General features: G+C 41.5%; 2 protein-coding genes across 2 annotated transcripts; both read right to left on the bottom strand.

Annotated features, from left to right (window-relative positions):
- Nucleotides 1-1,995: 1,995 nt before the first annotated feature.
- On the bottom strand, nucleotides 1,996-11,158 carry EIF6 (eukaryotic translation initiation factor 6). The gene is made up of 6 exons (XM_063144466.1): nucleotides 10,991-11,158; nucleotides 9,684-9,769; nucleotides 8,395-8,570; nucleotides 5,316-5,492; nucleotides 2,836-3,017; nucleotides 1,996-2,159 (listed from the first exon to the last, which is right to left on the bottom strand). Exons 1-6 carry the CDS (start codon nucleotides 11,095-11,097, stop codon nucleotides 2,150-2,152), a joined length of 738 nt encoding a protein of 245 aa, XP_063000536.1. The 5' UTR covers nucleotides 11,098-11,158; the 3' UTR covers nucleotides 1,996-2,149.
- A 5,842-nt stretch (nucleotides 11,159-17,000) lies between these two features.
- Nucleotides 17,001-25,495, bottom strand: FAM83C (family with sequence similarity 83 member C). The gene is made up of 4 exons (XM_063119830.1): nucleotides 24,640-25,495; nucleotides 20,917-21,084; nucleotides 20,014-20,138; nucleotides 17,001-17,966 (listed from the first exon to the last, which is right to left on the bottom strand). The coding sequence occupies exons 1-4, from the start codon at nucleotides 25,186-25,188 to the stop codon at nucleotides 17,087-17,089; spliced, it is 1,722 nt and encodes a 573-aa protein (XP_062975900.1). The 5' UTR covers nucleotides 25,189-25,495; the 3' UTR covers nucleotides 17,001-17,086.
- Between the last annotated feature and the right edge of the window lie 570 nt (nucleotides 25,496-26,065).

Here is a 26,065-nt window from a genome sequence, read left to right on the forward strand (position 1 = left end):
TCTCTTGCTCACCTAGGGTTGTATCCAATGTTACTCTAACTTAAGCCCTATTCATTTCAATGGGTCTACTCTAAGTAGGATACATCACATTCAACCCTTAATCTTAGGGATGCTACAGCATCGGTTTTGGTTGGCACAATCTGTTTAACATAGTTTATTTATGAGCAGCTGTTTTAGATTTATATTTGCGATACACAGAGCAGTCAAGCTGCAGTGAATCATGGCTGCAGGGCTGGGCAACAGATGGCCCTTCAGATGTTTTGGCCTACAACTTCCATTAGCCCTAGGAAGCATACTGCTGGGCAGGACTGGCTCGCCCATTATGCGGAGTAAGCAGCACCATCTACTTGGGTCCCATACTATGGCTTAACTGTGGAAAACGGAAGTGATTGCTTCTTTAAAATGTCCTCCTGACCATAGTAGCTTGACCACCATAGCAAGATGGGAGCACCGGCCATGTTCCCAGGGAGTATGGGTTGGTTTTACCAGACAAGATCAGTAGCATGGTTAAGGCCTAATTGACAATCTATATGGATTGAGATGGCAGGTCTGGGCTGTTACATGTTAAGTGTTCCTACCCTCAAAGTGTTTTAAAAAAGGTGGGGAAGCTTAGCACACAACAAGGAGGCAGATATTCAGGCCTAGAACTCCTATCAGCCCCAGCCAATGAGAAAAGATCATGGGAATTATAGGCCAAAGCACCTGGAGAGTCCCAAACTTCCTGCCCTAAAGCATAGACAAATCCCTGTATTTGCAGCACCTTGTCAATGGCAATTTCAAACTTTTCAATGTTTGGTACTAAGTTTTCAATGGTTGGTACTAAAATGCTTACGGCTGTAATCCTACGCACACTTACCTGGGAGTAGAGTTGACATGCGTAGGATTTCACTGTTAGTTATCTAACTTTGTTGCTGTCCTACAAGCATTTAAAATCTGCTTCCAACACACACCTTCCTTCCATCTAGATATGCAATGTGAACTAGAATCAGTAGAGACTGATTAAGAGTATGTCAAATCACCATCACCCTTACTACACAGTATCACCACCCATCAGATGGCTGTTTTGGTAAGGAATACACAGCCAATGAGGGAAAACAGTTAGGCTAAGTGCAATAAGCAGCACTGTTAGCCAGTTAAATTACACTAATTTGAAAGAGAAAAAACAATAGGTATGCACTGATGTTAGGGTGCCAGAGCAATTAATTATTAGGGCCCTACTGAAGGCTTTCAAGTACAGATCAGAGTTAACATGTTAAGAGCTTTTTCAGTTCCTAGCACTTATGCAGTTTACATTCAACAGCCATATGAGTTTTTTCTCATTTTAACATTAGCACTTTAACTGCCTTTGACATTACACCTCATCACTGACACCCACCCACCCTCATCATCTAGTTTAGATTTCTTCAAGTCCTGAGCAAAACAGAAAAGCAGAGTAGCTCACTGTGGACTAGGTGCTTAAGAAGCAGCAGAGCAGCTCAGTATGACTGAACTGTTAAGGATGTGCATGCACCTCAAAAGAAATTCCGTTCAGCTAGCCCTGCTATCTCCCCCATGGAAAAGAGTCACTAAACAATGGTTAACAGTATCCTTTGGCTTTTTAGCGACTTAAGCAACGTCCTTGAGCATGCCACTTTCTAGACAGATAAGGGCTACTGGCATTTCAGAGCACTGGCGGTGCCAATGCCAATTGGCTTTACAGAATGCATGGCTTCTCCAAACTTTTAAAAAGTGAATGGATGGCTACTGAACAGATGCAAGTTATTAATACTATGGGGTATAGCTATGCTAGTCTGCTGGCTATATAAGAAGCTATTGTGAAAAGCTGCAAACTGAACAACATGTATGACTGCCCTTTTGTTTAAACCATTATTGGATGTAACCATTGCCTTTTAAATATACACCTCACAAGTTGTAAGCATTTATCATCTCATGAATAAACAAAAGCAACAGAACACATTAACAAAATAACAAAAAAGGACACGAGTGTTTTCAGTCTTGTTTGCCAAAGGGAGTTTATAACATTGCCGTTTTGAAACGTTGATTGTGATGTAGCCTTTCTGTTCCAGGACAGCAGGAGTACTAAACAAAGCATTTACTTCAGGGCACAGTCAATATCATAAACTGGCTTCTGCAGCAGCCAGGGAGAACATCATGTCAAGCTATAAAAGGGAACAGAAATTAAGGTTAGCCAAAAATATTTAAAGGACTCCATCAAGGTTGCCTTATTTTCAAACCTGTCATCTAAAAATAAGGGAAGTTCCAATGAGACTTCAAAACCTGTCACACATGCTGGAATGAACACTGAAGGTTACTAATTGGACACATGTAGGAACATTAGTTGTAGAGCTAGAAAGAGGAGTCTGCCATTCTGTGTTCATCAATACCAGTGCTGAATTCTGATCAGACCATCTACAGGCAGCCCAATGGCTTTCTACCGCATTCACTGCCCTTTTGGCCATTTTATAAGTCAGCAATAAAGCACAATGTGCCCATACTGGTAGCAGTTCCAAGCAGGGTGAGAGTTTTTAAAACTTTCAAGAATAACCTTGAAAGAATCAGGTCATGGAAAACTTCAGTCCAAATGTTAACAGCTCTACAAAGAGTGAGTGTGAGATTCATTTACAAACTAGGGTGGTGTTGTTAATGTTAAAAGTGGTTCCTATGGTCTTCTGGAAGTAACACAGAGCAACAAAAGTATTATAAGTCAACTGAAGAAAGTCAATCACACTATTTGTAAGTAGTGGCAGGAAAGCCATATTAAGCGAAATAAGAGGCCGGCCTGCCCCCCACCTTAATGCACTGCTTGATTTCAGAGCCAATGAATATTTGACTTACCTGTCAATCAAAGACTCTCTCATAGTGGTAGCAATAGCACTTGGCTGTGATTGATTGAGTTTGAAGACACTCTCAATGACAGATAACTCTGTGCTGGTTGTGTCCAAACCACAAAAGGCACACCAGTCGTTCACAACCATTCCAGCTGCAATCACCTCACTGCCACGGTTAACAGTCCCAGCCTGGTAAGAAAGAGATAGCCAGAGGCATTGATTTTCATGAAGGGCTATGAGCTTTTATCTCATGCTGTGAAGGTAATAATCAAACTACCATTTGAAGATCAACTCTCATTATATACGATTATCTGTATAATGGGGATTAAGTAACTTATATGGAACTGATACAATGAATGGGTCTAACCAACTTAAAAAGTTGCCCTGAGAACATTTCAGTGGAAACGTAAGATAAATATTTTAAATAAAGTAGTTAAAGTCAGCAAGAACCAAGGCCTCCAAAACTAGGAAGGCATGTATGAGCTAATTCATGATGTTTTACAGTCATCTCATACATAAAACAGCACAACATGCAGAAGAGCCAGGTGCAAATCTATAATCTATAATTGAGCTTGCTTAGTGGCCTTGGAGAAGCGACTAGGCCTTTGCAAACCATTTATAGCAAAAGTTCACGCCTATTGCGTGGGATTGAAACATCGTCACTCAAACAAGTGCATCTGTTTCAGGGACACGGCATTCCCCCGCCCCTTCTGCACACACATACACACCCCAACCACTCAGGCTCAAGTTACACATTACACAGAGTTCTGCGACTTCTCGCCCTTTCTTTGCAGTACCTTCTGATCTCAAAACCACTGTCTGCAAACTGCTCTTTCAACCATAGGAAGAAAGATACAGTAGGATATGGGAATACACACCCACCCCCGATGGTTGGGAAAGTAGATTGTGAAGAGCTATTTTGAATTGAAAAGGCAAAACACAGAAATAGGCTAAGCAGTCTGTCTCTCTCCTCTCCCTTCCTTCTGTTCAGATGGATTATTTAAAAAGAAAGCAGAGATAATCATGGATCTCTGTGATCAGCCTAACCTTTAACATCAATAGCACATTTTGTTGTTCTAAAGTTTAAGCTATATTGACTGATAGGATTCCAAACAGCAGATGAGTAAGATTAAGCGGCTGAAGAGTTTTATTAAAAATGGCATTCTGAAGTTCTCTTTACAGGATTTCAGGAGAAGTGGCAGCAAAGAGTTTCATCCCTTTTATTTTGGGCCTTTAAGAGGAATACTAGTCTAGCCACACATGGAAATCCTCGCTTCTGCTCCAAACAGATATTTAAAAACTGGTTATAATCACTAACACAGATTATAATCACCAACATCGGCAAAGAAACATCAGCAAGGTTAGCAGGAGCTCACTCAAACTGCTCCAGCATGCAAAATGTAATCAACACAGCATATGAATCTTGCAAATTAAGGATAAATGAACCCCAAATGTTAAGAGAGGGATGGCAGACCCTTGACATATTGCTGTTTCATATTTAACCAATCTTATCTCCAGAGTATATTTTCAAGACTCTCCTCAGCTCCCCTTGCCAATGCCCTGCCTATACATAGTGGTATGAAAAATATTAGCCCCACTCAATTTTCTGACTTGCAGAATGCATTACATGCCTTTAAGCAGACGTTGCCACAACTATAACCCTTAATTTCTTCCTACTATATACATTCACCCTATTCTTCATTGCTCCTTGTATTTCCTTTATGATTGTCCTATCATGCAGTTTTGCTCATCCATTTTTCTGTTTGGGGGAAAGGCCAGACTTACTGCACTTCTACTGGTTGCCCAGCACCACACTGCATAAACAACGAAGTAGATTTAGTGAGAAATTCAGGAACAGTTTAAACTGGCCTTAGAAAGGGATCTCTTGATGGACTTAACCAAAGTGTGGCTATGATGACACAGAGAGGTAGGAGCCATTATTATTATTATTATTATTATTAATATTATTATTATTATTATTATTATTATTTATATCCCACCTTTTCCCCAGTACTGGGACTGAAGGCGGTTTACAAGATTAAAACATGTACAATTAAAACATATAAATATAAATTGCAAAAGTTAAAATAGAATTAAACCTACAGTAAAATTTAAATCTTGTTTTGTTTTTTTAAAACCATAACAGGTTAAAAGGGGGGATCCAATACATTAACACAGATCCAGTATAGTTCCAAAAGCCTGCTGAAACAAAAAAGTTTATGCCTGCCTCTGAAACTGTAGCACAGACGGAGCCAGCCTACCCTTCCTGGGAAGGGAGTTCCAGAGCCTTGGAGCAGCCACCGAGAAGGCCCTCTCCCGCATACCCATCAGGCATGCCTGGGATGTTGGTGGGACTGAGAGGAGTTTTTCCCCCCACTCACAAATGCAGTGATGCTAGAACATTTCAAAGACTCAGCTTGGCATCTACTTCACAGTATATTTCAAGGAAATGGAACACTCTAAAATCTGAACAGAAAGAATATTTACCACAAGTGGGACTTGTAACAATGAGGAGAGCTCATCCTGGTCTTCAATGGATGTCTTGGGGTGCACCAGCCCTCCCTGGTTACTAAACGCACAATAACTTCCCACCAGCACTTGGTCTGCTACTGTCTGTCTGAATACTTCCACTTTTAGTACATCTGCTAAAATCTCTTCTGTCTCCTGTAAGAAAAAAAACCCACCACGTTGAGAACATTGATAAGATGTTGTTCTCATCTCAATTTTATTTTAACAAATTATGTATAAACAAATACTTAACATAGGGTCATTGCTGAGGATTAAACTTACAATTTAATAAACAAGAACTACTATTCACTGCCAGAAGGAAGATCCAGAGTTTGGGTGCTAAGACATACTGATTTCAAATTAACATCAATTTTCATTGCTTTCAATCATAAGGCCTTTTCAAATGACACTCTATGCCATGGTTAGGCCTCTAACCCTTTTGTAGCAAATGGTTACTGAGCATGTTTAAACCATGGTTATGTAGCCACCACGTCTAGGAATGTTTCACATGATATGCTAAGTCACGTTTAACACAACACACTATGCCATAATGTTTAACCACCGTGACTTAGCACGTCATCTGAACAGGGTCATAGATACATTCTCAGTTAGAAAGGATCAACAGTACATCTAGCCTGTGGTCCTTATCACCAGAAGGAAAGGCCTAATAAATTCACCCTGAAATGAAAAGCATCTGTAACAATTAGAAAGAAAAGTCATTTTTACGTTTGTTTTCATCTTATCTGGACCAGAGAGGAGGGAGCCAGCACTGCTGTCCAGTCTGCATAACAGCCTTTCCAGCTATGCTCCACTACTTAATCAAGGATGGGTAGAAAAAACTGAAATGTATAAAGAATGAGCTGATTAAGCTATCAATTACAACTTATAAACCTATTTCAAAACAGTTTCTGAATCTTTAGGTATTAAAGTATAAGGGAAATTATCTGTGAGTCTCAACAGCTGAGAAGAGAATTGAATCTAGATGTTCTTAACCAAAGAAGCCTAATTGGAGGTTAGTCTCCTTTGCTCTACTACTTAGCTAACAGAAGTATGGGATTTCTCTAGTCCTCTCACCGCTCTTGCACAACACAAGCTGAACTCTACACTGACTCAAACACAGGATGCCAAATACATAGGCTGGTATTATTACCAGCTCAATGCAAACAGCTAAGAAGCACTACTAGAAAACCATTAGTTTAAATGGAATTTAAGTAGCACCAAAATCTTTTGTCTTCATTCCACCCAGCACAATTATATTCCCAAACTGTAACCCACATTTTTCCAGATCAAGTATAACACAAAACTAAGAATTAGAAATGTGTGTTTCTTTAATAGCACTAACTGAAATATTATTATTTTTTCTGGATAACAGCAGCCTAGTAAATAAGTTATAAGTAAAGACATGCAACTTGTCTTCAAGTGCAGGCTTATTTACATGTTTGGCTATTCAATCACATAACGTCTCACAAACATCTGTGTAATATTTCAAAGAGCAAATAATCCTGGGATGTGATCACATAAATAATAGCAGAGAACTTCCTTCTGGTATGCAAAAAAGTAAGAAACCAGAAATAACATGTGGATGAACAAAGGCGGAGAACAAAAGCATGTGACCAAATATCCTCAAATGCCTTCTCTCTATTGGAACTGTCCTTTTACTGAGAGAATAGCTGACTGGGCAGATCAACTCCCAGATTTCAGGATTGGAAAACATATGTTCTTTGGTTCTCTAGAGCCTTCACTACACTGTTTATCCATGTTCTGATTCCTTTTTTAAGTTTTTGGTCCTCTGAATTTCTTCTCTCTTCAACTTTTTCTATGACTTCCTATCCCAAACATATTGGGGGCGGGGGGGGGGGGGGTAGGCCAGACTGCTTAGAGAGACATGTTCATGGGTGAGGGTCACCTTCACACTTGTCAGCTCAAGGCCGACACCATCAGCCCCAATTATTTTAAAAGGATGATAGAGCTGGCTGTAGCAAGGTCCACTTAACTATTAAAGCTTGCAAGAGAGAAAGAGGGGCTGCTTTGGATTCCACTTTGGTGTGAACTCTACCCCACGGACTGAGTGGTGTGGACTTCTAGCATGTCGCTTTAAAGCATCATGGTAAAAGTTGTCCGTGGAGGGAGTTCACCAGTTGTGTGGAGTAGTCTTCTCTCCCCACCTCTGTCTTCCCCACCGAATGGTGGTGCTGGTTCCTACTGCCATTCCATGGGGAGGGGAAAGGTAGAGTGGGGGGGGGGGGGGAGAGCCAAAAGATGCAATGCGCCTGTTGCCCTAGCAACAAGTGGTGGCACCACACATTCCAGAAAATGGATCCATCTACCGAAGGATAGACGGCCTCAGCGGATGGATCCAGCTTGCAGTGAGGCGCTGCAGCTTGTTGCTACAGGCATGGCACGTCTGTCACCAACACAGCCATCACCGTAGAAAGAAAGGGGCAACAGGTGGATCGGAAATGTGATCTATCCGCTGCTTCTTCCTTTCAGCACGGCTAGAGCAATTTGGAACGGGGACCGACTCAGTAAGGATGCGCTGAAAGAAGGAAGGATATCTCGTGCGATTTGACACTACATGTCAAGCCATGGGATACATTCTTCGCCTCCTGCTCTGCAAAGCATTTAGAGATCAGCATGAGGGGATGGAACAAGCTTGGGCTCTCCCCTGAGAGCATCAGGTAAGCTCTTTCCATCTCCTTGAGCCAATCTCCACATGGATCACAGGTTGGGGGTGGGCGGGCGAAGGGACGTGCATGTCCTTGGGAACACAGAGCCCACCACACAACGGCTGCGGAGGAACTCATCTCTGCACAGTGTTGATAGTCTGTGTGGAGTGTTTTCCAAAAAAAAAACCCTCAACCATTGTGTGGAGTTTTCCTGTCAGACAACACATTTCTCAATGGAGGTGTTAAAACTCCACCCCAGAGTTCTAAAACCACCGCTGCCTAAGATGTCATCCGAACCGAGCCAGGATGTCCTCTAAACTGCTGCTACTACTAAACATTTATCGGTAACAGCATGCTAATTATTGAAAATTTCAGATAAAAAATCTTTTTACTCTGTCAATGTCTGGATGAACAAGTGCAACATAGTCATTGCATGTAGTGACATTGCCCAAAGCGGACAGACGCTCTTCCACGCGCTGGATTCGCACTGAGTCAGGAAGGCAGTTTCGTATGTGCTGAAGCTCTTGGTCTGTGGTATTGTTTGGGACTAGTAACCCATGCCTGTTTCCTAAAAGAAAAGAAAAAGACTCATCTTAAAATTCAGGAATAATGAGTCTAAATTTCTACTTTCAGTTTTCTCCATCTAACAATCCTCCAAGCTATAAAAGAAATCCTTGCATTACAGTCCTAAAAGAGAGCAAGAACACATATAGCCCAACTCTTGTAGCATCATCTTTGTCCCTTCCCCTAAACAGACCAGTGTGCTGTAGTCAGAGCTGCTGGCTTACCAAAATGCACCCACAAAGCAAATAACTCCAGATATTGCAAGCAAGTAAACCAAGCCATATATATTATAGGGAAAGGGCAACCATCTGCCCACCCACTCCAATTCATTGTCACACACTACCACCTTCAGAATATCATTTAGAATAAATGCAAAAATATGTATCTAACAAACTAATGCCAAAATCACAAAGTTATTAAGTTATATAAGTTTGTATTATTTCACTATTTAAAATATGTATATTCCATCTTTGTGCCTGACAACAGGCTTTTAAGGCAGCTTGCAGTAAAATTCAGACAAACATATTTTTTAAAAAATTAGGTGGTGTTCACTAGAAAAGGTGTTGTGCTTCAACTGCTGCTCTTTAAAGCCTCCAGAGTGACTATATGGAAAACAGTTCCCACCGCAATTTCATTATTGTGGTTGAAGTACCTCTTATTGGGTGGCAAGATAATCTGTAGCTCTTGATTCTTCCTGAAAGCAGTGGTGACTGGCTAATGATATTAATTTTCTACCCGAGGCTTTAAATAACATGTTATTATGAGGGCAAGCCTATGAATGTTTAGATAGAAAGGAGTCTTACAACTCCCAGCATGCACCAGCCATCTATGTCTGACTCAGATACGCTGGAAGTTGTCAGACTTGTTTCTGTCTAAACATGCAAAGGACCGTATCCTAAACTGTAAGAAAAAGAATAAGGAACTTTTAAAGTGTCATAGAACGTCCTCAGACAAGAGATATTTGGTGAAATATGAACAGTACTCTAGGGTTAAGTTTATTTTAAGTCTTAATGCTGCAGTACTGCTTTGTCCTCTGCCTCAAAACAGGAAACAGGCTAAGGCTACAATACTAGAACATCAGTATTACCAAATCATCAATTCGAAGATTGCAACTTACCCACACACATTCTGCCAATTATCCGGCATCCAGCAATAGAAGCATGGACTACAGGGATGGTATCAGAAAGCTCCCCTTCAAACACACTAAAACACAGCAGAACAAAGTTTAAAATACAGGTAACATTATTTTAAAAAATTATCCAATCTAAACAGACTTAAACATGGCTACATTCTCAAGAACTTTAACAAGGAGAAATCTTGTTTGTCACTTGCTGCAAAAGATGTCTTGTGGCATCTTAAAGACTAACACATTTATTATTTATTGCATTTTTATACTGTCCAATAGCTGAAGCTCCCCAGGCGGTTCACAAAAATTAAAACCATTCAAAGTATAAAACAAACAGTAACAGCACAACCAAGATAAAAACAGCAGCAGTGCAGAAATACAAATTTAAAACAGCAAAGTTAAAAAAAAAATATTACACTTATATACCGCTCCCATAGCCAGGACTCTCTGGGCGGTTTACAGAAATTCTAAAATTAAGACAAAAACGAGTATACAAAATTTAAAATTCTAAAACAAATTAAATTTATAGACTGTTATAACCTAAGTAAAGGAGCAGAATGTTACATTCATTTAGTACCAGACTGGGAGCTTCCGCTTAACATAAATTTTTGTGAACCGCCCAGAGAGCTTCGGCTATTGGGCGGTATAAAAATGTAATAAATAAATAAATAAATAAATGCACTTTAAGTGGCAAACGATACTAAAACCAATAAGTAATAGAAACTACTAGTAAAAGTCATTAAGGGTGCAAACCTATGCATATTTAGACAGAAAAAAGTCCTACAACTCCCAGCATTCCCCAGTCAGCCAGGCCATGTTTTTTCTGTCTAAACATGCATAGGATTGGGTCCTTATGCTCTTTCAGTATTAGGGAAGACCCTTGTACCCTTATTCTTTAATGGTCAAAAACAGCAACTCTTAAATGCAGCGAATGAGGAAATGAAAACCCATCATCAAGAACTCGGGAAACCACCACTGGCAGTTGAAGCCACCTTGAAGGGTTCTGTATAAACGACATAAATATTTTGGAGGGGGGCGGGGAACCCAAGGAAACGGTTGCAGTGGCATGAGGTGACTAGAGAAGGGCAGCTGCCTCCCTCCCCCTTCCTCACGTCTGGGGCCTAAGCGGCCCCGGACGAGGGTCTCTTGGGCTTCCAACCCGGAGAGCCTAAGAGAAAAGCGACCGAAGCTTCCCGCCCAACGAACAGACACACGAGTCGGGCCTTTAAAGGAACCCTTCGCGGGGGGCGGGAAGGGAGCGCGCGGGCCTTGGGTTGAGGTTTGGTCCCTCCCGTCACCTGTAGAAGCCCTCAGAGCCTCCGATGGCCACCAGGCAATAGGCATTGGTGAGCTTGGAGAAGCAGCCGATCTCGTTGTTGTTCTCGAAGCTGGCCCGGACCGCCATAACCCTGCAAGGACCGGCAAAGCGGAGGAAGGGTGGAGACGGCCTTTGCCCGTTTCCTAGACACGCGGACAGGCCGCCGACGCCGTCGCCCGGAAACAAGGGGTGACGTCAGTTCCTCTTCTTCAATCTCGCCGTCTCGTATGGATTGATAATATATAGACTAACAAACAGAGATCATGTTCCGGGTTGATGTTAGACGCTTTTTTTTTTTCTTTTTTCTTTTTGGTCTTTCCCCTGGCCGACTAGAGAGATCTTCTGTCCATAGAAACCATGGAGAAATCCGGAATATTTGGGGAGTTAAAACAATTAGCCTAGTTATTGCTGGGTTAAAGAGTAACAAATTTATTATGCCATAAGCTTTCGTGGACTACGATTGCTTAGTTAGGACTCTTCGCTGTTTTGTTTCAACGGACTAAGGGCGCCAATCTTATGCATGTTCAGGCAGAAAAATGCCCTAGAGCTTTCAACATTCCTCAGCCAGGACTTTTCTGTCTAAATATGCATAGGATTGCGCCCTAATATGGCTACCTCTTTTTCTTTTTTTAAGCTTGTTTTATCATTGGGCACAGAGAGTGTCACATTCCTAACAAATAGTAGGTCATACTCGTTTTAATTCAGGTCTTATTTCGTTGGACCGGGGTGTGTGTTTTCGTTTTAAAGCATTTAACAACACAACGACGCGTGTACATTGCCGGTCATTGGAGCACAAGGCTTCTGCTTGCTGGATTTGGGCTGAGAAGGCGCCTGAGGGGGCACACCGTGAGGGGCGTTTTGGGCTGGAAACCCTAGCCAGCCTCAGCTTCAATTTAACAGTGGCCTAGGTATCAGGGCTCTCAGCCACAAACTGCAATATAGGGATATTGCATTGGGAAGGATTTTTTAAAATGCTTTTAAAAAAAACTTTTTGAAAACTATGACTTTAGAACAAACACGTCTTCCTCTCTTTGGTTTTTGTTTCTGAGCAGTCTGCTACCCGATCAAAGCTACGCGAAAATCCCAGATTTCTAGAGAGCTCTTAATTCCGCCCCGACGTTTGGGGTTAAAAATCTACCCACATTAACCTGCAAATTCCCCACCAGACAAGTAAGATGAATCAATTATTTCCCCCCCACACACACCCTAAAATCTGCTGTTGAGCAATAGCAATCAAAAGGTCACAAAGGAGTGGCATTTCGGTTGAGCCTAAAGATATATTTTGGTCACATAATGAGAAGACAGGATACCCTGGATAAGAGGCTGATGCTAGGGAAAGTGGAAGGCAAAAGGAAGAGGGGCCGACCAAGGGCAAGATGGATGGATGATATTCTGGAGGTGACAGACTTGACCTTGGGGGAGCTAGGGGTGGCGACCGCCAACAGAAAGCTCTGGCGTGGGCTGGTCCATGAAGTCACGAAGAGTCGGAAACGACTGAACGAATAAACAACAAACAACAAAGATATATTGCCCAACTGTGGATTCCCCACCCCACCCTCCTTCACGAACCAGCGCGGCTATCTTCGTTTTTAAGTTTTTTAAAGTTTTTTCTATCTCTTTGCTTTCCACCCTCCAGTCGGGTAGTAGAAAAGGCGGCTAGAGCGTCTCTCACGGCGGTTGACAGGGTCCCTGACTCTTACTAGCGCCCCTTGGTTCGGAAAAGGTCTGTTTGGATGGAACGGAAGTAAGTTACGAACTGGGTGACAGGCGGAAGCCTCCCGGAGTGAGCGACTTCCTGTCCTAACGGAACTGGAGCATCCTAGAGCTTTACTATTGCTCTTTGGAGTAGAGTGTCCTGGATTCGGTGCCCCCCGGTCCACCTACCCGCAGTGCTTCCGTCTTGCTAGGATTCAAGTGTATTGGCCCCCATCCAGCCCACCACGGCATCCAGTAGCGATCCAGAGCCTGCACGGAGCGAGCGCATGGTTGCTCACGTAACTTGCGTTAAGGTCACATTCACTGAAACTCAGCCCACAAAACATGCCTAGATGAGGCATCGGACGCCTCACGTGGATCTGCCTTCAACCATAGCATCTACCTTGCTGCACCTTAAATGACCAGTCCGGGTTAATCATTTAATGGCCCTACTCTGGACCAACTGCAGTTTCTATTGGCGGAAGTCTAAATTCCTGTATTCTTAAAATAACAATATTAGAGACAATTCTTTTAATGGTAGAGAACAATAAAATGGTGAATTATTCTTATAACAAATATTGAAACAATAAACTAGGAGGGGTGGAGAGATAAACAAAACAAGACCTCTGAGACTTAGCAGGAAAGCATAACTAGCAGTTAGAACCAAGAAGCAAGCCTGAGAATTGCATCATGGTTCACTCATAGAATCTTCAGTTTAAAGAGATATTCTCAGGCTGAGTTTCTTGGACAGTCGATGTTGATTGGAGGTTATCTGGAGATGTGGATTGAGGTGCCATCAATATGTGGATGACACCCAGCTTTACCTTTCCTTTTCATCAAACCCAGGTGCGGCAGTGGCTGCATTGAATCAGTGCCTGAGCACGGTAATGGACTGGATGAGGGCCAATAAACTGAGATTCAATCCAGACAAAACAGAGGTACTGTTAGCAGGTGGTTTGCCTGTCTGGCTAGGTGATGTTCACCCTGTTCTGGACGGGGTTGCACTCCCCCTAAAGGATTGGGTTTGTAGTTTGGGGGTGCTCTTGGATCCAGAACTGTCACTTGAGGCACAGGTGAACTCAATGGCAAAGAACACCTTTTATCAACTGCACCCTTATCTGGACAGAGATAGCCTAGCTACTGTTATCCATGCTGTCATAACCTCTCGTTTGGATTACTGCAATGCGTTATGCGTGGAGCTGCCTTTGAAAACAGTCCGGAAACTTCAACTGGTACAAAACAGGGCAGCATGTTTATTAACAGGGACTGGCCAATGAGACCACATCAGCATGGAGAACCTGGTGAAATTTCCTCTTCATCACACCAGTTAAAGCTGCAGGTGCCCTGCCCTCTTTTAAATCTGGTCACTCGAGTATAGCTCTTGCAGCTTTAACTGTGGTGATGAAGAGGGAATTTCACCAGGTTCTCCATATATACAAATGACACCTGCTGAAATTCCCTTTTCTATGCAACTGTTAAAGATACAGGAGCCCTGTCCTCCTTTTAATATGGTCACCCTATTCAGTATAGCTTCACAACAGAATGTCTACAAACAAAAAATCTCCCACGGTGGTTCCTTATAAGATTAAAGAGCCCAGACTGGCACAGTTTATTGCTTCAAAGGTACAGATCGGTCATTAAGATAAGGGAAGGCCAGATTAATAATTAAGCCTACAACCATAGACCGTCATATTTTTTAGGCCCTCAGCAACTTTTGATACCGTCGACCATGGTATCCTTCTGCGAGGTTTGGGACACCCAAATATATTTCTCTATGCCTTCGACAACAGCGTCAGCTAAGGATAGTGTGTCTCCTCTGAATGAATGCTTGGAGGCAGCAATGGGCTGGATGAGAAAAAAACAAACTGAAGCTGAATCCAGACAAGATGGAGATGCTTACTGTCAAAGGCCCCAACCCGGGTTTGGAGGTGTGTCAATCGGTTCTGGATGGGGTTACACTCCCCCGGATGGACTGTGTTCACAGTTTGGGGGTGCTTCTGGATCTCTCGCTCCAAATGACAGCCCAGATAGATGCAACGGCCAGGGGTGCCTACTATCAGCTTTGGCTGATATGCCAGCTGTGCCTCCTCCTAGAGTTAGAAGACCTAAAGACGATAGTGTACGTGCTAGTAACTTCAAGGCTCAACTTCTGCAATGCGTTGTACATAGAGGTACCTTTGTGCCTAGTCCGGAAACTTCAACTAGTTCAAAAAATGGCACCCAGGTTGGTCACCAGTACACCTAGGGGTGACCATATTACACCAATTTTAAAATCACTTCACTGGCTGCCAATTAGTTTCCAGGAGAAGTATAAAGTGATGGTTATTACCTTTAAAGCCCTACATGGTTTGGGTCCAGGTTACCTGCAGGATCGCCTTCTCCCATACAATCCACCCCACACATTCAGGTACTCTGGGAAGAATTTACTTCAATCAGTGAAAACTAGGCTGACAACCATTACCCAGAGGACCTTTTCTTCTGCCCCTCCCAGTTTGTGAAAAGGCTTGTTGGGAGAGATTCATCAACTTAACAGTCTTCCAGAATTTAAGAAAGCCATAAAGACTGATCTCTTCCAGCAGGCCTACCCAGACACGTTTTAAAATCTCTGGCTGTTATTTTAGTAATGTAGTAGTTTTTTTATGTTTTTAATCAGTTTTATATATTTTATAGTATTTTTATATTTGATGTTGTGCCCCACCTCGCTCCAGAGGGAGAGGCGGGTAAGAAATAAATATATTTATTATTATTATTATTATTATTATTATTATTATTATTAGATCTATAGCATCCTCTGATTTAATCATTTGGCATCAATAATCTCCCTCCCCATCTCATTCTCTCTTTCTTCATCGTCCTCCCATTCTGTAGGTTTAATCAAACAAGCTGACTGACTGAGCTATGCTCTGTCTGTATACAGTAGTTATAATAATACCCACTTGTACCAACGTCTTGCAATCTTGAGTTTGATAAATAACTGTTATGAGTGAATACAACCTGTTTCTACCTGCTAAACAATGGCATAAGTTAGTCAAAGCTAAACATGTTTTAAGTACTCTGATTTCAGATAATTACAGATGCAGTTAACCCTGCCATTGAAATCAGAGGGACTTTAAAGTGTGTAACTTTGGCTGGACTGTGACCCAATTCTTTTTCAGTGACTCAAGTGGAAGGAGCACTGCTATGAATGTGTAAATCTATTATTAAAATCTGGCTGACCACTATTTGAGATAAATTAATTGCATGGTTCATGTAATTAAAAAAAATACATTACAAAATGCACAAAACCAAGGGAGAATTCAGGTAGTACAGGCTGATGTTCAGGTAATTTCCAGTCAAATGCACCCACTCTTTGGAATGTCTTCTTGCATACTGGACATCAAAGTGCAGTAGTCAGACCTTAATTAGTTGCACATTGTGCAACCAAACCTGTTTTTAACACAGAGATGAGCCAATTAGTATGGCCCTTCCTTTTCTGTCTTCCGCTGCACAGGTCACAAGCTATTTAAATAGAGATAGTCTAATCAAACCAATGTATTTTTGACATCTCACTACCTACTATAACAGCTTTTATTGCAGGAACAGAGATTATGATTGACAAGGCAGAGGAATTTAAAGAGTAGCTTCATTTAATTTCTGATTTTTCTCATCTTTAAAGCAGGTGTTTTATATACTACCAGCTATTACATCGATATTAATACCTGTATTTGTCATGTCTAGAAGAGAAGCAGAAATGAATGAGGGAGAAATTAAGAGACACTGCTTTTGTTCCATGGTTTTGCAGATGTTTACTACAGCTTCTTCTGTAAACACGAATTTTTCTGGCTGCTCTGAGTAGAGAGAACTGCACAGTAGTGCAGTGTGATGTCTGGTCCTACCAAAGAGCTGCATTGAAACATTGGTATGAATCCTTTAATGTGTGAGATTTGTACTTGCCGTCTTATTTATTTACTTATTGATGACATTTTCATTCTGCCTTTTCTCCAAGTTGCTCAGGGTGATGTACATGCCCCTCACATTTTACCTTCACAGCCACTCTGTGAGACAGGTTAAGCAGAGAGATGGTGACTGTCCCAAGATCAACCAAATAGCGTCACTGTCAAACAGGTCTCTCCAGTCCAGTCCTCTAACCGCTACAGATTAGACAACTAGTCCTGCCCACCCCCAGTTACTTCAAGCATCACTAGATATGTCCATGAGGCACATGTCCTCAGACAGAAAATTATTTTCCCCCACTTTCAGAATATATTATCTGATGCCCACACCAATCAAAAATTTGGGATGTTTAACTTCAATATTTTTGTATTCATTTTTACAGACTTTAATACCTACATATTACCCATTCGTCAAAGATAAAGCATTTCTGCTAAACCCAGAATACAGATTACAATTCAAATCTACTGTGAATTTGCTTTGCTTTTGACTTGTTAAAGTTGGTGATCAGATCCAATTTACTGTGACCAAGAGTCATCCTTTTTTCATCCCTGTGTATGTTGCTGTGGTTTTCCATTGGCGCATCATCAGAGAAACCGTAGGAGACATGAATTCTGGGCCTCATCTCACTATTTACTGATTTAGTAGGCTTGTTAATGAGATCTAGTTTGGTGTATCCACGAGTTACTGTTTTTTCATCCTTCTGTATTTTGTTTACATCATCCGCTGGTTGAACAGTATAGAGGAATTTATTGTTTCCTTTTAGTCCAATATTCTCAGGTAGAAATTGCAAATCATGCCCATTTCTTGTGTTGTCGCCTAGTGCTGGTGAAGATACTGACAGCAAAGATGTCTTAATTTTCCGTAGATTAGATGCATCATTGATTGGATACTTTAATTTAGCTGATGTACTGCAGCTAGAGTCTGGCAGCTCCCTGGGCTGGTATATCAAGTCACTAATCCCCAATAAGCCTGCAGTATTCTTTCTTGTTTCACTGGGAGTCAGTTCTTTCTTTTCACAAACTGCAGTGGAAGTCAGCTGGTTTAAATATGGCGATCTCTTTATGCTTACTATGCTTGAATTGGAGGGACTACTTGAGAGGCTTGTGGTTTCATTCTCATTCAGTTGAATGTGCTTTAAAACTGGCTCAATTTTCTGCAAGGTTCTGTGAGAAGAGGGGCTGGATTTTTCATTAGCAGGGATACTGAGTTTATTTACGGATCTAGATTCAGCATATATGCATCGGAACTCTCTCTCAAAATCCTCAACAATTTTTCCTCTGAAGTGTGTCACCAGGCCAGTGTGGACTTGGCTGCACAGCCATGTAAAACTGAAAAGGAAAGGATTTAGAGACCGCATGAATTACCAATATATTGCATTGTCTTTAGATACTGTGCATTGTCTTTAGATACTATGGAAGCTGAACGGACACTAATAATCATTTACACCATGGGTAATATTTGGTGGCATCTAACCCTGAAAATAATAGGTCAAGCAGTTTGAGGATCGGTGTCTCAGGATGACTTCATATATACTATGTTCATTAGGCAATAACTGAAGTTATTACTTGAACAGGCAAGCAAGCTATTTCACATAAGTCTCGATAGTATAGAGCATGATTTCTTTAATATCTTTTTAACAAAGATGAAGAACAAGTTGGGAGGTAGCTATTCATGTTTTCAGTTATATGATCAATAAGTTACTGGGACTAGTTACTGAAATAACCTACTACCATCGGATGAGCCCAGGCTAGCTACTGCCTAAGGACCCTCAAAACCTGAAGCCACCTTTTACATCTGGTTTAGTTTCAATGAGGGAATGGAGTGAACAGAGTCTATGTAGAATAGAAGAAGCAGGACAACTAATCCCAGGACCTCTAGGATCTGGGGGTAGATGTGTTGATACCCAAAGTTAATAATGTAATACTTCTTATTAAAACTTATACATAAAAATGCATTTTTGGAAAGGAGTCTTGCATGCATTGAGATTCTTTGAGATAGGTTTGTAATATGGGAACATTCTATGAGCTTGGTAGGTTTGCTGTAGGTAAAATAGGAGGGAAAGGCCACTATTAAAGGCTTCATGATGTCTCAAATGTTGATGAGTCAGATGTGGGTTGTCTGGGTGGAAGAAAGAGTTTTATCAGTCAGGCAAGTACAGTCGGTTGTTAGAACAAAGTAAAGCTATTTCCTCATAAAGGCAAAGCCAAGAAAGTGGCATGCATAGCAGAGTAATTGAGGCGTGCAGATACAAAGGGAGATATGAAAACTACACTTGCTGATAATGAAATAAAGATGGAATGGCATCAGCAAGAAATGACAGAGTGTGCTTCAGTGTTTTGTGAAACTTAGAGATTTCTTTTATATTAAAATTTGGTCACTGCAATCCACTATATGTTTACTTGGAAATAGATTGGGGAGGTCAAGGTTCAACCACAAAGCCTGGGTCAGTCACTCTCTCAACTTATTCTACCTCACAGGACAGTGTATACATCAGGGACGCAGAACCTCTTTCAGCCTGAAGGCTCAATTCCATTTTTGAGAAGCTCTTGGTAGCCACATTCCAGTGGTGGGAGGGTTGGGAGGAATGGCAAAAGGGACAGGGCAAAATAGCCAAAATACCAGCATATTTTTCAACTGTTTAGAATTGGGGTGGGTGGGTTGCATGAAAGCTAGGAAACCATTTGTGGTTGAGGGAATGGATTGGGACCTCCAGAGGGGTAGATTTGCCCCCCTGAAGTGAGGTTCTGCACTCCTGTTATATACAGTTCCTGGATGGCTGGGTGGGATAAAAATGTAACCTAGGAAGCAGTTCCAACTAAATTCGATGGGATTTACTCCCAGGTAAGTGTCTATAGGATTGCAGCCTCACAGCACAATACTATGCATGTTTGCTTAGAAGAAAATCCCATTATGATCAGTTGGGGCTTACTTCTTAGTAAACGTGTTTAGAATTACAGCCCTTAACCACTTTCACAAGACACACATAAATTGTTTTTTTAATTTCCTACATCTGCATGGTGATATCACACCAACTCGAGGTATGTGTTTGTATATGTTAGCATTTCTATGCACTTACAAACAGAATATCCACCATTTCCTAACTAAAGGGAGACCATTTTTCTCTAGGGCACAAATGGAAACTGCCAACAGCTATTGCACATCTTTTAATGCCACTTCTATTCACTAGAACAGAAAAAAAAAAAAAAACAGGCATCTGTCACATATAGTAATACAGCAAGATAGAATCATTCAAATGTGCCACATTAGGTAGTACATTTACCATATTCACAAGAACCAAAACAATCCAATTAGAGGCAAAAGAGGTGTTCTTAGCATATTAAAGCATCCTTAGATGTATTGTTTATGATTTCTCACCTGTAGGTCCCTGCAAGAACTTGTTCACAGTCTATCATCACAAATTTCTCAAGCGCTTGTCCTGTAAGCTTCTTGCCAGCTTTACTGTAATATGTTTCTCCACTCACACAGCGTATGCGCATATTCTGAAATGGGAAGAAAAAGGCATAATAAGAAGTTCAAATGAGCCAAGACATATTCATTTTTATGCTAAGGCTATGTATGAATGTAGCATACAAATGAATGTGAAACTTGGAATTTGCTGTTACAATCTATACCTAAATCAATGCTGTGTGAATTTTAAGGGGAAGTGTCCATGGTCTAGTATCCATGGTCCCTTGCTTCATCAACAATAACAGGGCAATTCTATACACACCTACTCAGAAGTAAGTTCCACTGAGTTCGATGGGAATAATTCCCAGGTAAGTGAGTATAGCTATATAAAATTTATGATATATTTATATCTATATATCACTATCTATCTATATCTGGAGATATAGGAGGCTGTAGGAAAAATCTTTTTTATTGAAGGTAAAGGGCAAAATTAGATATGACAGAAATAGGCCCATTGGTTTAAACTTAGATCTGCCCAAATTATGTGTGTGATTTTATTTTAAGAGCAAAAGAGATGTACCAGTAATGGGCTAAATCATCTCTGTGCCCAGCATTATCTTCACCAAGTGTCTTCTCAGTCCCGTCCCCCCCCCTCAGTTGAGCTCCAGTACCAAAAGTAAGCTTGGCTGGGAGAAAACTCCTTGTGGGGAGGGTGTGTGTGTGTGTGTGTGTGTGTGTGTGTGTGTGTGTGTGTGTGTGTGAGAGAGAGAGAGAGAGAGAGAGAGAGAGAGAGAGAGAGAGAGAGAGAGAGAGAGAGAGAGTGTTAGTAACATTTCCTTAATTTATTAACAAAGCCAACTGGAAACATACTGGGAAATCATCCATAGTGAGATCCATTTTATTGCACATTTCTGCAAAGTTTTCCAAGTTTTTTTCATCAAGAATCAGGTAAACTGGAACATGTCGTCTACTTGAAGCCGCCATCAAATCACTGAGTATTTCCATATCTGTAAAGAGGTCCATCACAATCGCAATCACCTGTACAGTTTTTGGGGGTAGGAATAAGAGACATTTTAAATAGATCAACAATGGATCTACCCTATTAAACTGTGGTCCTCAAAAACAGCAATGAACACAATAAATTCTGTACGTGATTCACTGACTGTGGTTGGTTACTGATGGGTTATTTGGTATGGGTGCGCCCATTTGGGAGTGCGCTGCACATACAGAACATTTTGGGCCAGCCCCGACTCAATGCCATCTTGTACAGGATGCTCTCCTGGGTCTGTTGATGTAGCTATAAGGTGTCTAAAAGTTCATTCTGGGATGCACAGCACCAATTTCCTTTTGCTTTCTGCCAATTTCTGCCATGATTGGTATGGGGGCAGCATGATTGGCAGTGTCCTTGTGTGTACAGAAATCTTTGGGCTGGACTCAACTCAATGCCATTTTGTAGAGCACACTTTCTTGGATGTGTGGATGTATGATTTAGGTTGGCCTAAAGTTCATTCTGGAGTCCACAGCATCTGTTCCTTAGTCTTTTCCATGTATTTTGGGGTACAATTGGTGTGGGTGCGCCTGCTTGAGAATGTTCTGAATGTATGGAAAACTTTTGGTCAGATGCAACTCAGTGCCATTTTTTAGAGGACCCTCTCCTGGATGCGTGAGTATATGATTTGGAGTATCCCAAAGCACATTCTGGAATGGAAAGTCCCCGTTCCTTATTCTTTTCTACTTATTTTAGTTACAATTGGCATGGTGCACCATGCTTAAGAGTGACCTGTGCATGCAGAATACTTTGGGCCAGATGCAATTCAATGCCATTACATATAGGACACTCTCCTAGACATGTGGGTGTATTATTTGGAGTGGCTGAAAGCTTACTGTGGGGTTACCACCAAATCCTTATTTTTATAAACTTTAGGTCCTTATTCAGTTTACTGCTTGAGCTCTATTCTGAAGTTTCATGCAAATAAGGAACTGGGAACTAGTAAGCAATGTCATTATTATTCTTAGTGGTAGTAAGCCCCATTGGTGACAGGTAGATCTGCTTCTCAGTAAACATACATAGGATTGCACTGTTAGCTTTGAGAAAATGGAAGGCCAAAAATACTTAACTAATAAAGTGGGATAGAGGTTAATTGTTATGCTGTGTCTTACACACACACACACACTGTGCACATACTGGGAAGTTGCAGTCCGGGCTCTCTTGTCGCAATGGAAGAGAAGATTTATACCATATATATTGTCTTAATCTGTGACATTTGAAGCTACCATAAAATAGCATGAAAACAAGGGTTTCACAAGATGTGCTTTTCCCATCATAGTGCTTGAATGAGAAGAACTCCTACTTGATGACCTTTTCCCCATCTATCTTAGGTTTCAAGAAGTTACAGGAAGCTCTCAGAAGTTCTGGTCCTGGCAACCCTACTGACTAATGAGCTTCATTTCCGTGTTGCATCCAGTTTCTGCGGTAATTTTATAATGACAACATTCCAGTAAGCCATTGAGTTACTGATCTCAACAATGAATCTAGATTAGCACTAAATAATTGTACAAACTGGGACTATACCTGATCCCTCCACCCTTTGCATGTTTGCGCTACTTCCTCTTCAGGCAACACACAGCTTTTTCTTGTCAGTTTGTATGCATCCTTTATGGACTGATGCAAGCCCGGGCTACACCTGCAGCAGAATTAGGTAGTAGAGTTCTAAGTTGATGAAATGAACTCTGCCATTTCAGATTGCAGGCAAGAGAATCATATTTTTAAATACAAAAACTGTCCAGCTTCTCCTCTGAGTTCCACCTACCAAGGAAACTGTATTTTGCCTAAGGGTGGAGATGGTTTTTGAGTAGCAGCCGCATTTTATATTTTCAAAAATGAGGGATCAACTATTGCATGTATATTCTTCCCCGCAACCCTTTGGAGGGTCCTAGGTGTAGCCTGAAACCATCTCTGTACCTGGTAGGGTCTAATTTGAATGTCTGTAGCTTCCTCCCGCTATCCATTTCTGGGGGCCCACTTCAGAACTGATGCAATTGTGAAGGCTTCTTGATCCAGCAAGTTTAATGAGCATCCATTCTGACACATCTCTGTCAGCCTGTTTATCTCATGGGTTCCCTACCCTGTATTGGTTCTAAACCCCTCCTATAGCCACAGATTCACACACACACACACACACACACGTAATTTTTCCCCCATCTGGGTTTACATCTGTTTTTGTCTTATTAAAAATTGCTGGGAGGATGCCACTTGGAAGCAAGGGTTTTCCTTGTGATGCATAATGCCAGCCTTAGATAGTAATCTTAATTGTACAATCCCATTTTGTTCATAGAACACCCGATGACCAAAATGTATGTAGGATTCAACTCTATCCGCAGATCTCTTACAATTCTCCATTAAGTAGGTTCAACAAATTCACCAATACAAGAAGTCTGGGGTGCTCTTATAACATAACATCCACCTCCCATTAGTATAGTTTGGAATGATTCCTGTGCGGGGATATTATACATAAAATATTATTATACATAAAACATTTTACATTGGAGTGGAAAATATACTTGGATTGCAGAGGAAATATCCCAGAATCGGGAGCAGCAGAAATCTGGCATCCCACTCATGGATCTTTCCTAGAAAAGTCACACGGGTTGGCCATTGTGGCATAATATTTTCCAGATATATTCCTTGACTGACTCATCCCAAAGTGCTCTCCTGTCTACAGCCTCTGTCGGGTAACAGTTTTATGTGTGGCCAGGTGGAGGCTCTAGGGCCAGATATGGGCCATGGAGCAATTGTGTCTCGTCCCCAGAGGCCGCAACGACATTTAATTATGGGGTGATACGCATGTTCTCGACAGTTTATTGCATAAGGGAAATTATTTTCAAAGGTTGAGAGAGATAAATCAACAAGTTAGCACCACTTTTCTCTTTGAGTTTTGCATATAATATCTAGGCCATGCTCAAATACATATGTTCCATGATTATAAAATTCCTACTACTGGGTTACACTGACTTTTATTATAAAGAATAATATAAGTGAGCCTAGTCACCTGTGAAGGAATCAGTGTGTAGCGAAATATCATTCTGCCCTCAGATTTCTTAGGATGGCTCCTATAATATCACTTTGCCACTTCTACTGGTGGCTCTGACATTAGTGGGGCGGTGAATCCGCTCTGGGTTTCAGTCAGAACTCTAAAGGAGCTGTCCAAGGTGCAAATCAAATTGGATAGCTCCTTTAGAGTTCTGTCTGGTTCTGACTGAAACCCGGAATGGATTCACTGCCCCACTGACATTGGAGCCATCAGCCTCCACTGGTTATAACTTACTGCTCCCTATAACACTGAGATATCAAAGGAGCCTCAGAGCCTACAGTGTGACTCATTCCTTTTCCCCTTTTTGGTGTTCACCAAATATAAAATTCACATAAGAATAAACTACTAAAATAAATATTTAACATAATACCTAAATATTTTATGCAGGATAACATAAAAAATGGGAGCCACCTAGATATAAATAATTCCAAAGTGCAACTTAAGGCACCCCAAAGTTCAGCCCTTTCATGGTCTTTCAGACTGCACAAAATGCTCTACTTACTGTCTTGGCCTTGCTTATTAGAGACCGTAGTAATTCCTTAACATTGTTGGCCTTGTCTCTTTGGAAATACAAAGTGACTTCTGTTTGGTCAAACGTGGTGACGGGCAATGCCACTGGCCAACCCAGCTCCAGCTGTGGGGGATCGACGTCTGACATAAAGGGGAAATAGGTCCCAGATGTGACTCCAGAGAGGAGAGAAGCCCTGTCTCCGCTATCCTGTCTTGTGAGCCCAGCCTCTCGTCCCTTGAGAGGAGATTCTGGGATGCTTTGGCTGTGTTGGCTCATGTAATCCATATCCAATGTGGAAAGAAATGGCAGCTCCTTTTCCTTTGCAATGGCTTGCAGATAGCCAGCTTCTCCCTGTTCAAGAAAGGCATCCACAGCCAGCCGGGCAGTCTCACTATGCTGCAACATGGAAGGACTGATTTCCTTTCGCCAAGGCTTTTTCAGATCTTCCAGACGACTTTTCAATTGCCCTGTGGCCCCTTGGGAGTTCCCATAGCCCCTGTGGAGCCAACTCGTTGCCTCTGTTGTTGGGTAGCCAAACATGTTAACCCTTGGTGTTGCCCCTTCTGAGAGAAATTTTCAGCCTTTGCTGCCTTGTTGTTAAGTCTCTGGATTCTGTCACTCTTAGCCGAGCTTTTCCACAATGAAGTTCCCTTGAGCTGCTTCCTTTATCCTTAGTCTTTTCTAAGCATCCATCCTTTCCAGGGATAAAGCTGGCTTCTAGAAACCTCGGGTTGTTCCAATTTGTCTGCTAAAGTAGAAACAGTTCCTGAAAACTCTAGTTTTGAGGGCCCGTTTTGATGTTGCCTTCCTCATGGAAATCCCAAGAAAGGTTTTCCGATCGTCTTTGCAGGAGCTGCTGCTGCTTGTAGACACACTTCCTCAAGCAATGAGACACAGTTAAGTTCCCGCCCTAACTAACCTTAAAGCAATTTCTCTCATGCAGTCAAAATCCTGGAACCTGTTCTGTCAGTTATTGTGCCTGGAGAGGAAATGTGAATGTTGAAACCTGTTCTAAGTTCAATGTTTAGTTATGTGATAATTATACGTATACACAAATGATAAAACAATGTAATGATACTGAGCTAGTCTGGAAGGAGACTGGGGAGGAAGACTGGAGAGCATTCCTTAGAATGTATTATTACTATTATTATAATTATTGCAATTTTTCTCATGTGTTAAAAAAGGCAAGTGACTGACTGTGCCATAGATTCGGCAAAACACTTCAATTCAGGGTAGGGTAGGGGTTATTCAGGGTCTCTCCAATGCACATATTTCATTTGAGCTGCATTGGGGAGACCCTGAATAACCCCTGCCCTACCCTGAATTGAAGTGATTTGCCGAATCTATGGCACAGTCAGTCACTTGTCTTTTTTAACACATGAGAAAAATTGCAATAATTATAATAATAGTAATAATA

The sequence above is a fragment of the Elgaria multicarinata genome, chromosome 1 (genome assembly GCF_023053635.1).
Source record: "Elgaria multicarinata webbii isolate HBS135686 ecotype San Diego chromosome 1, rElgMul1.1.pri, whole genome shotgun sequence".
Lineage (NCBI taxonomy): Eukaryota > Metazoa > Chordata > Lepidosauria > Squamata > Anguidae > Elgaria > Elgaria multicarinata.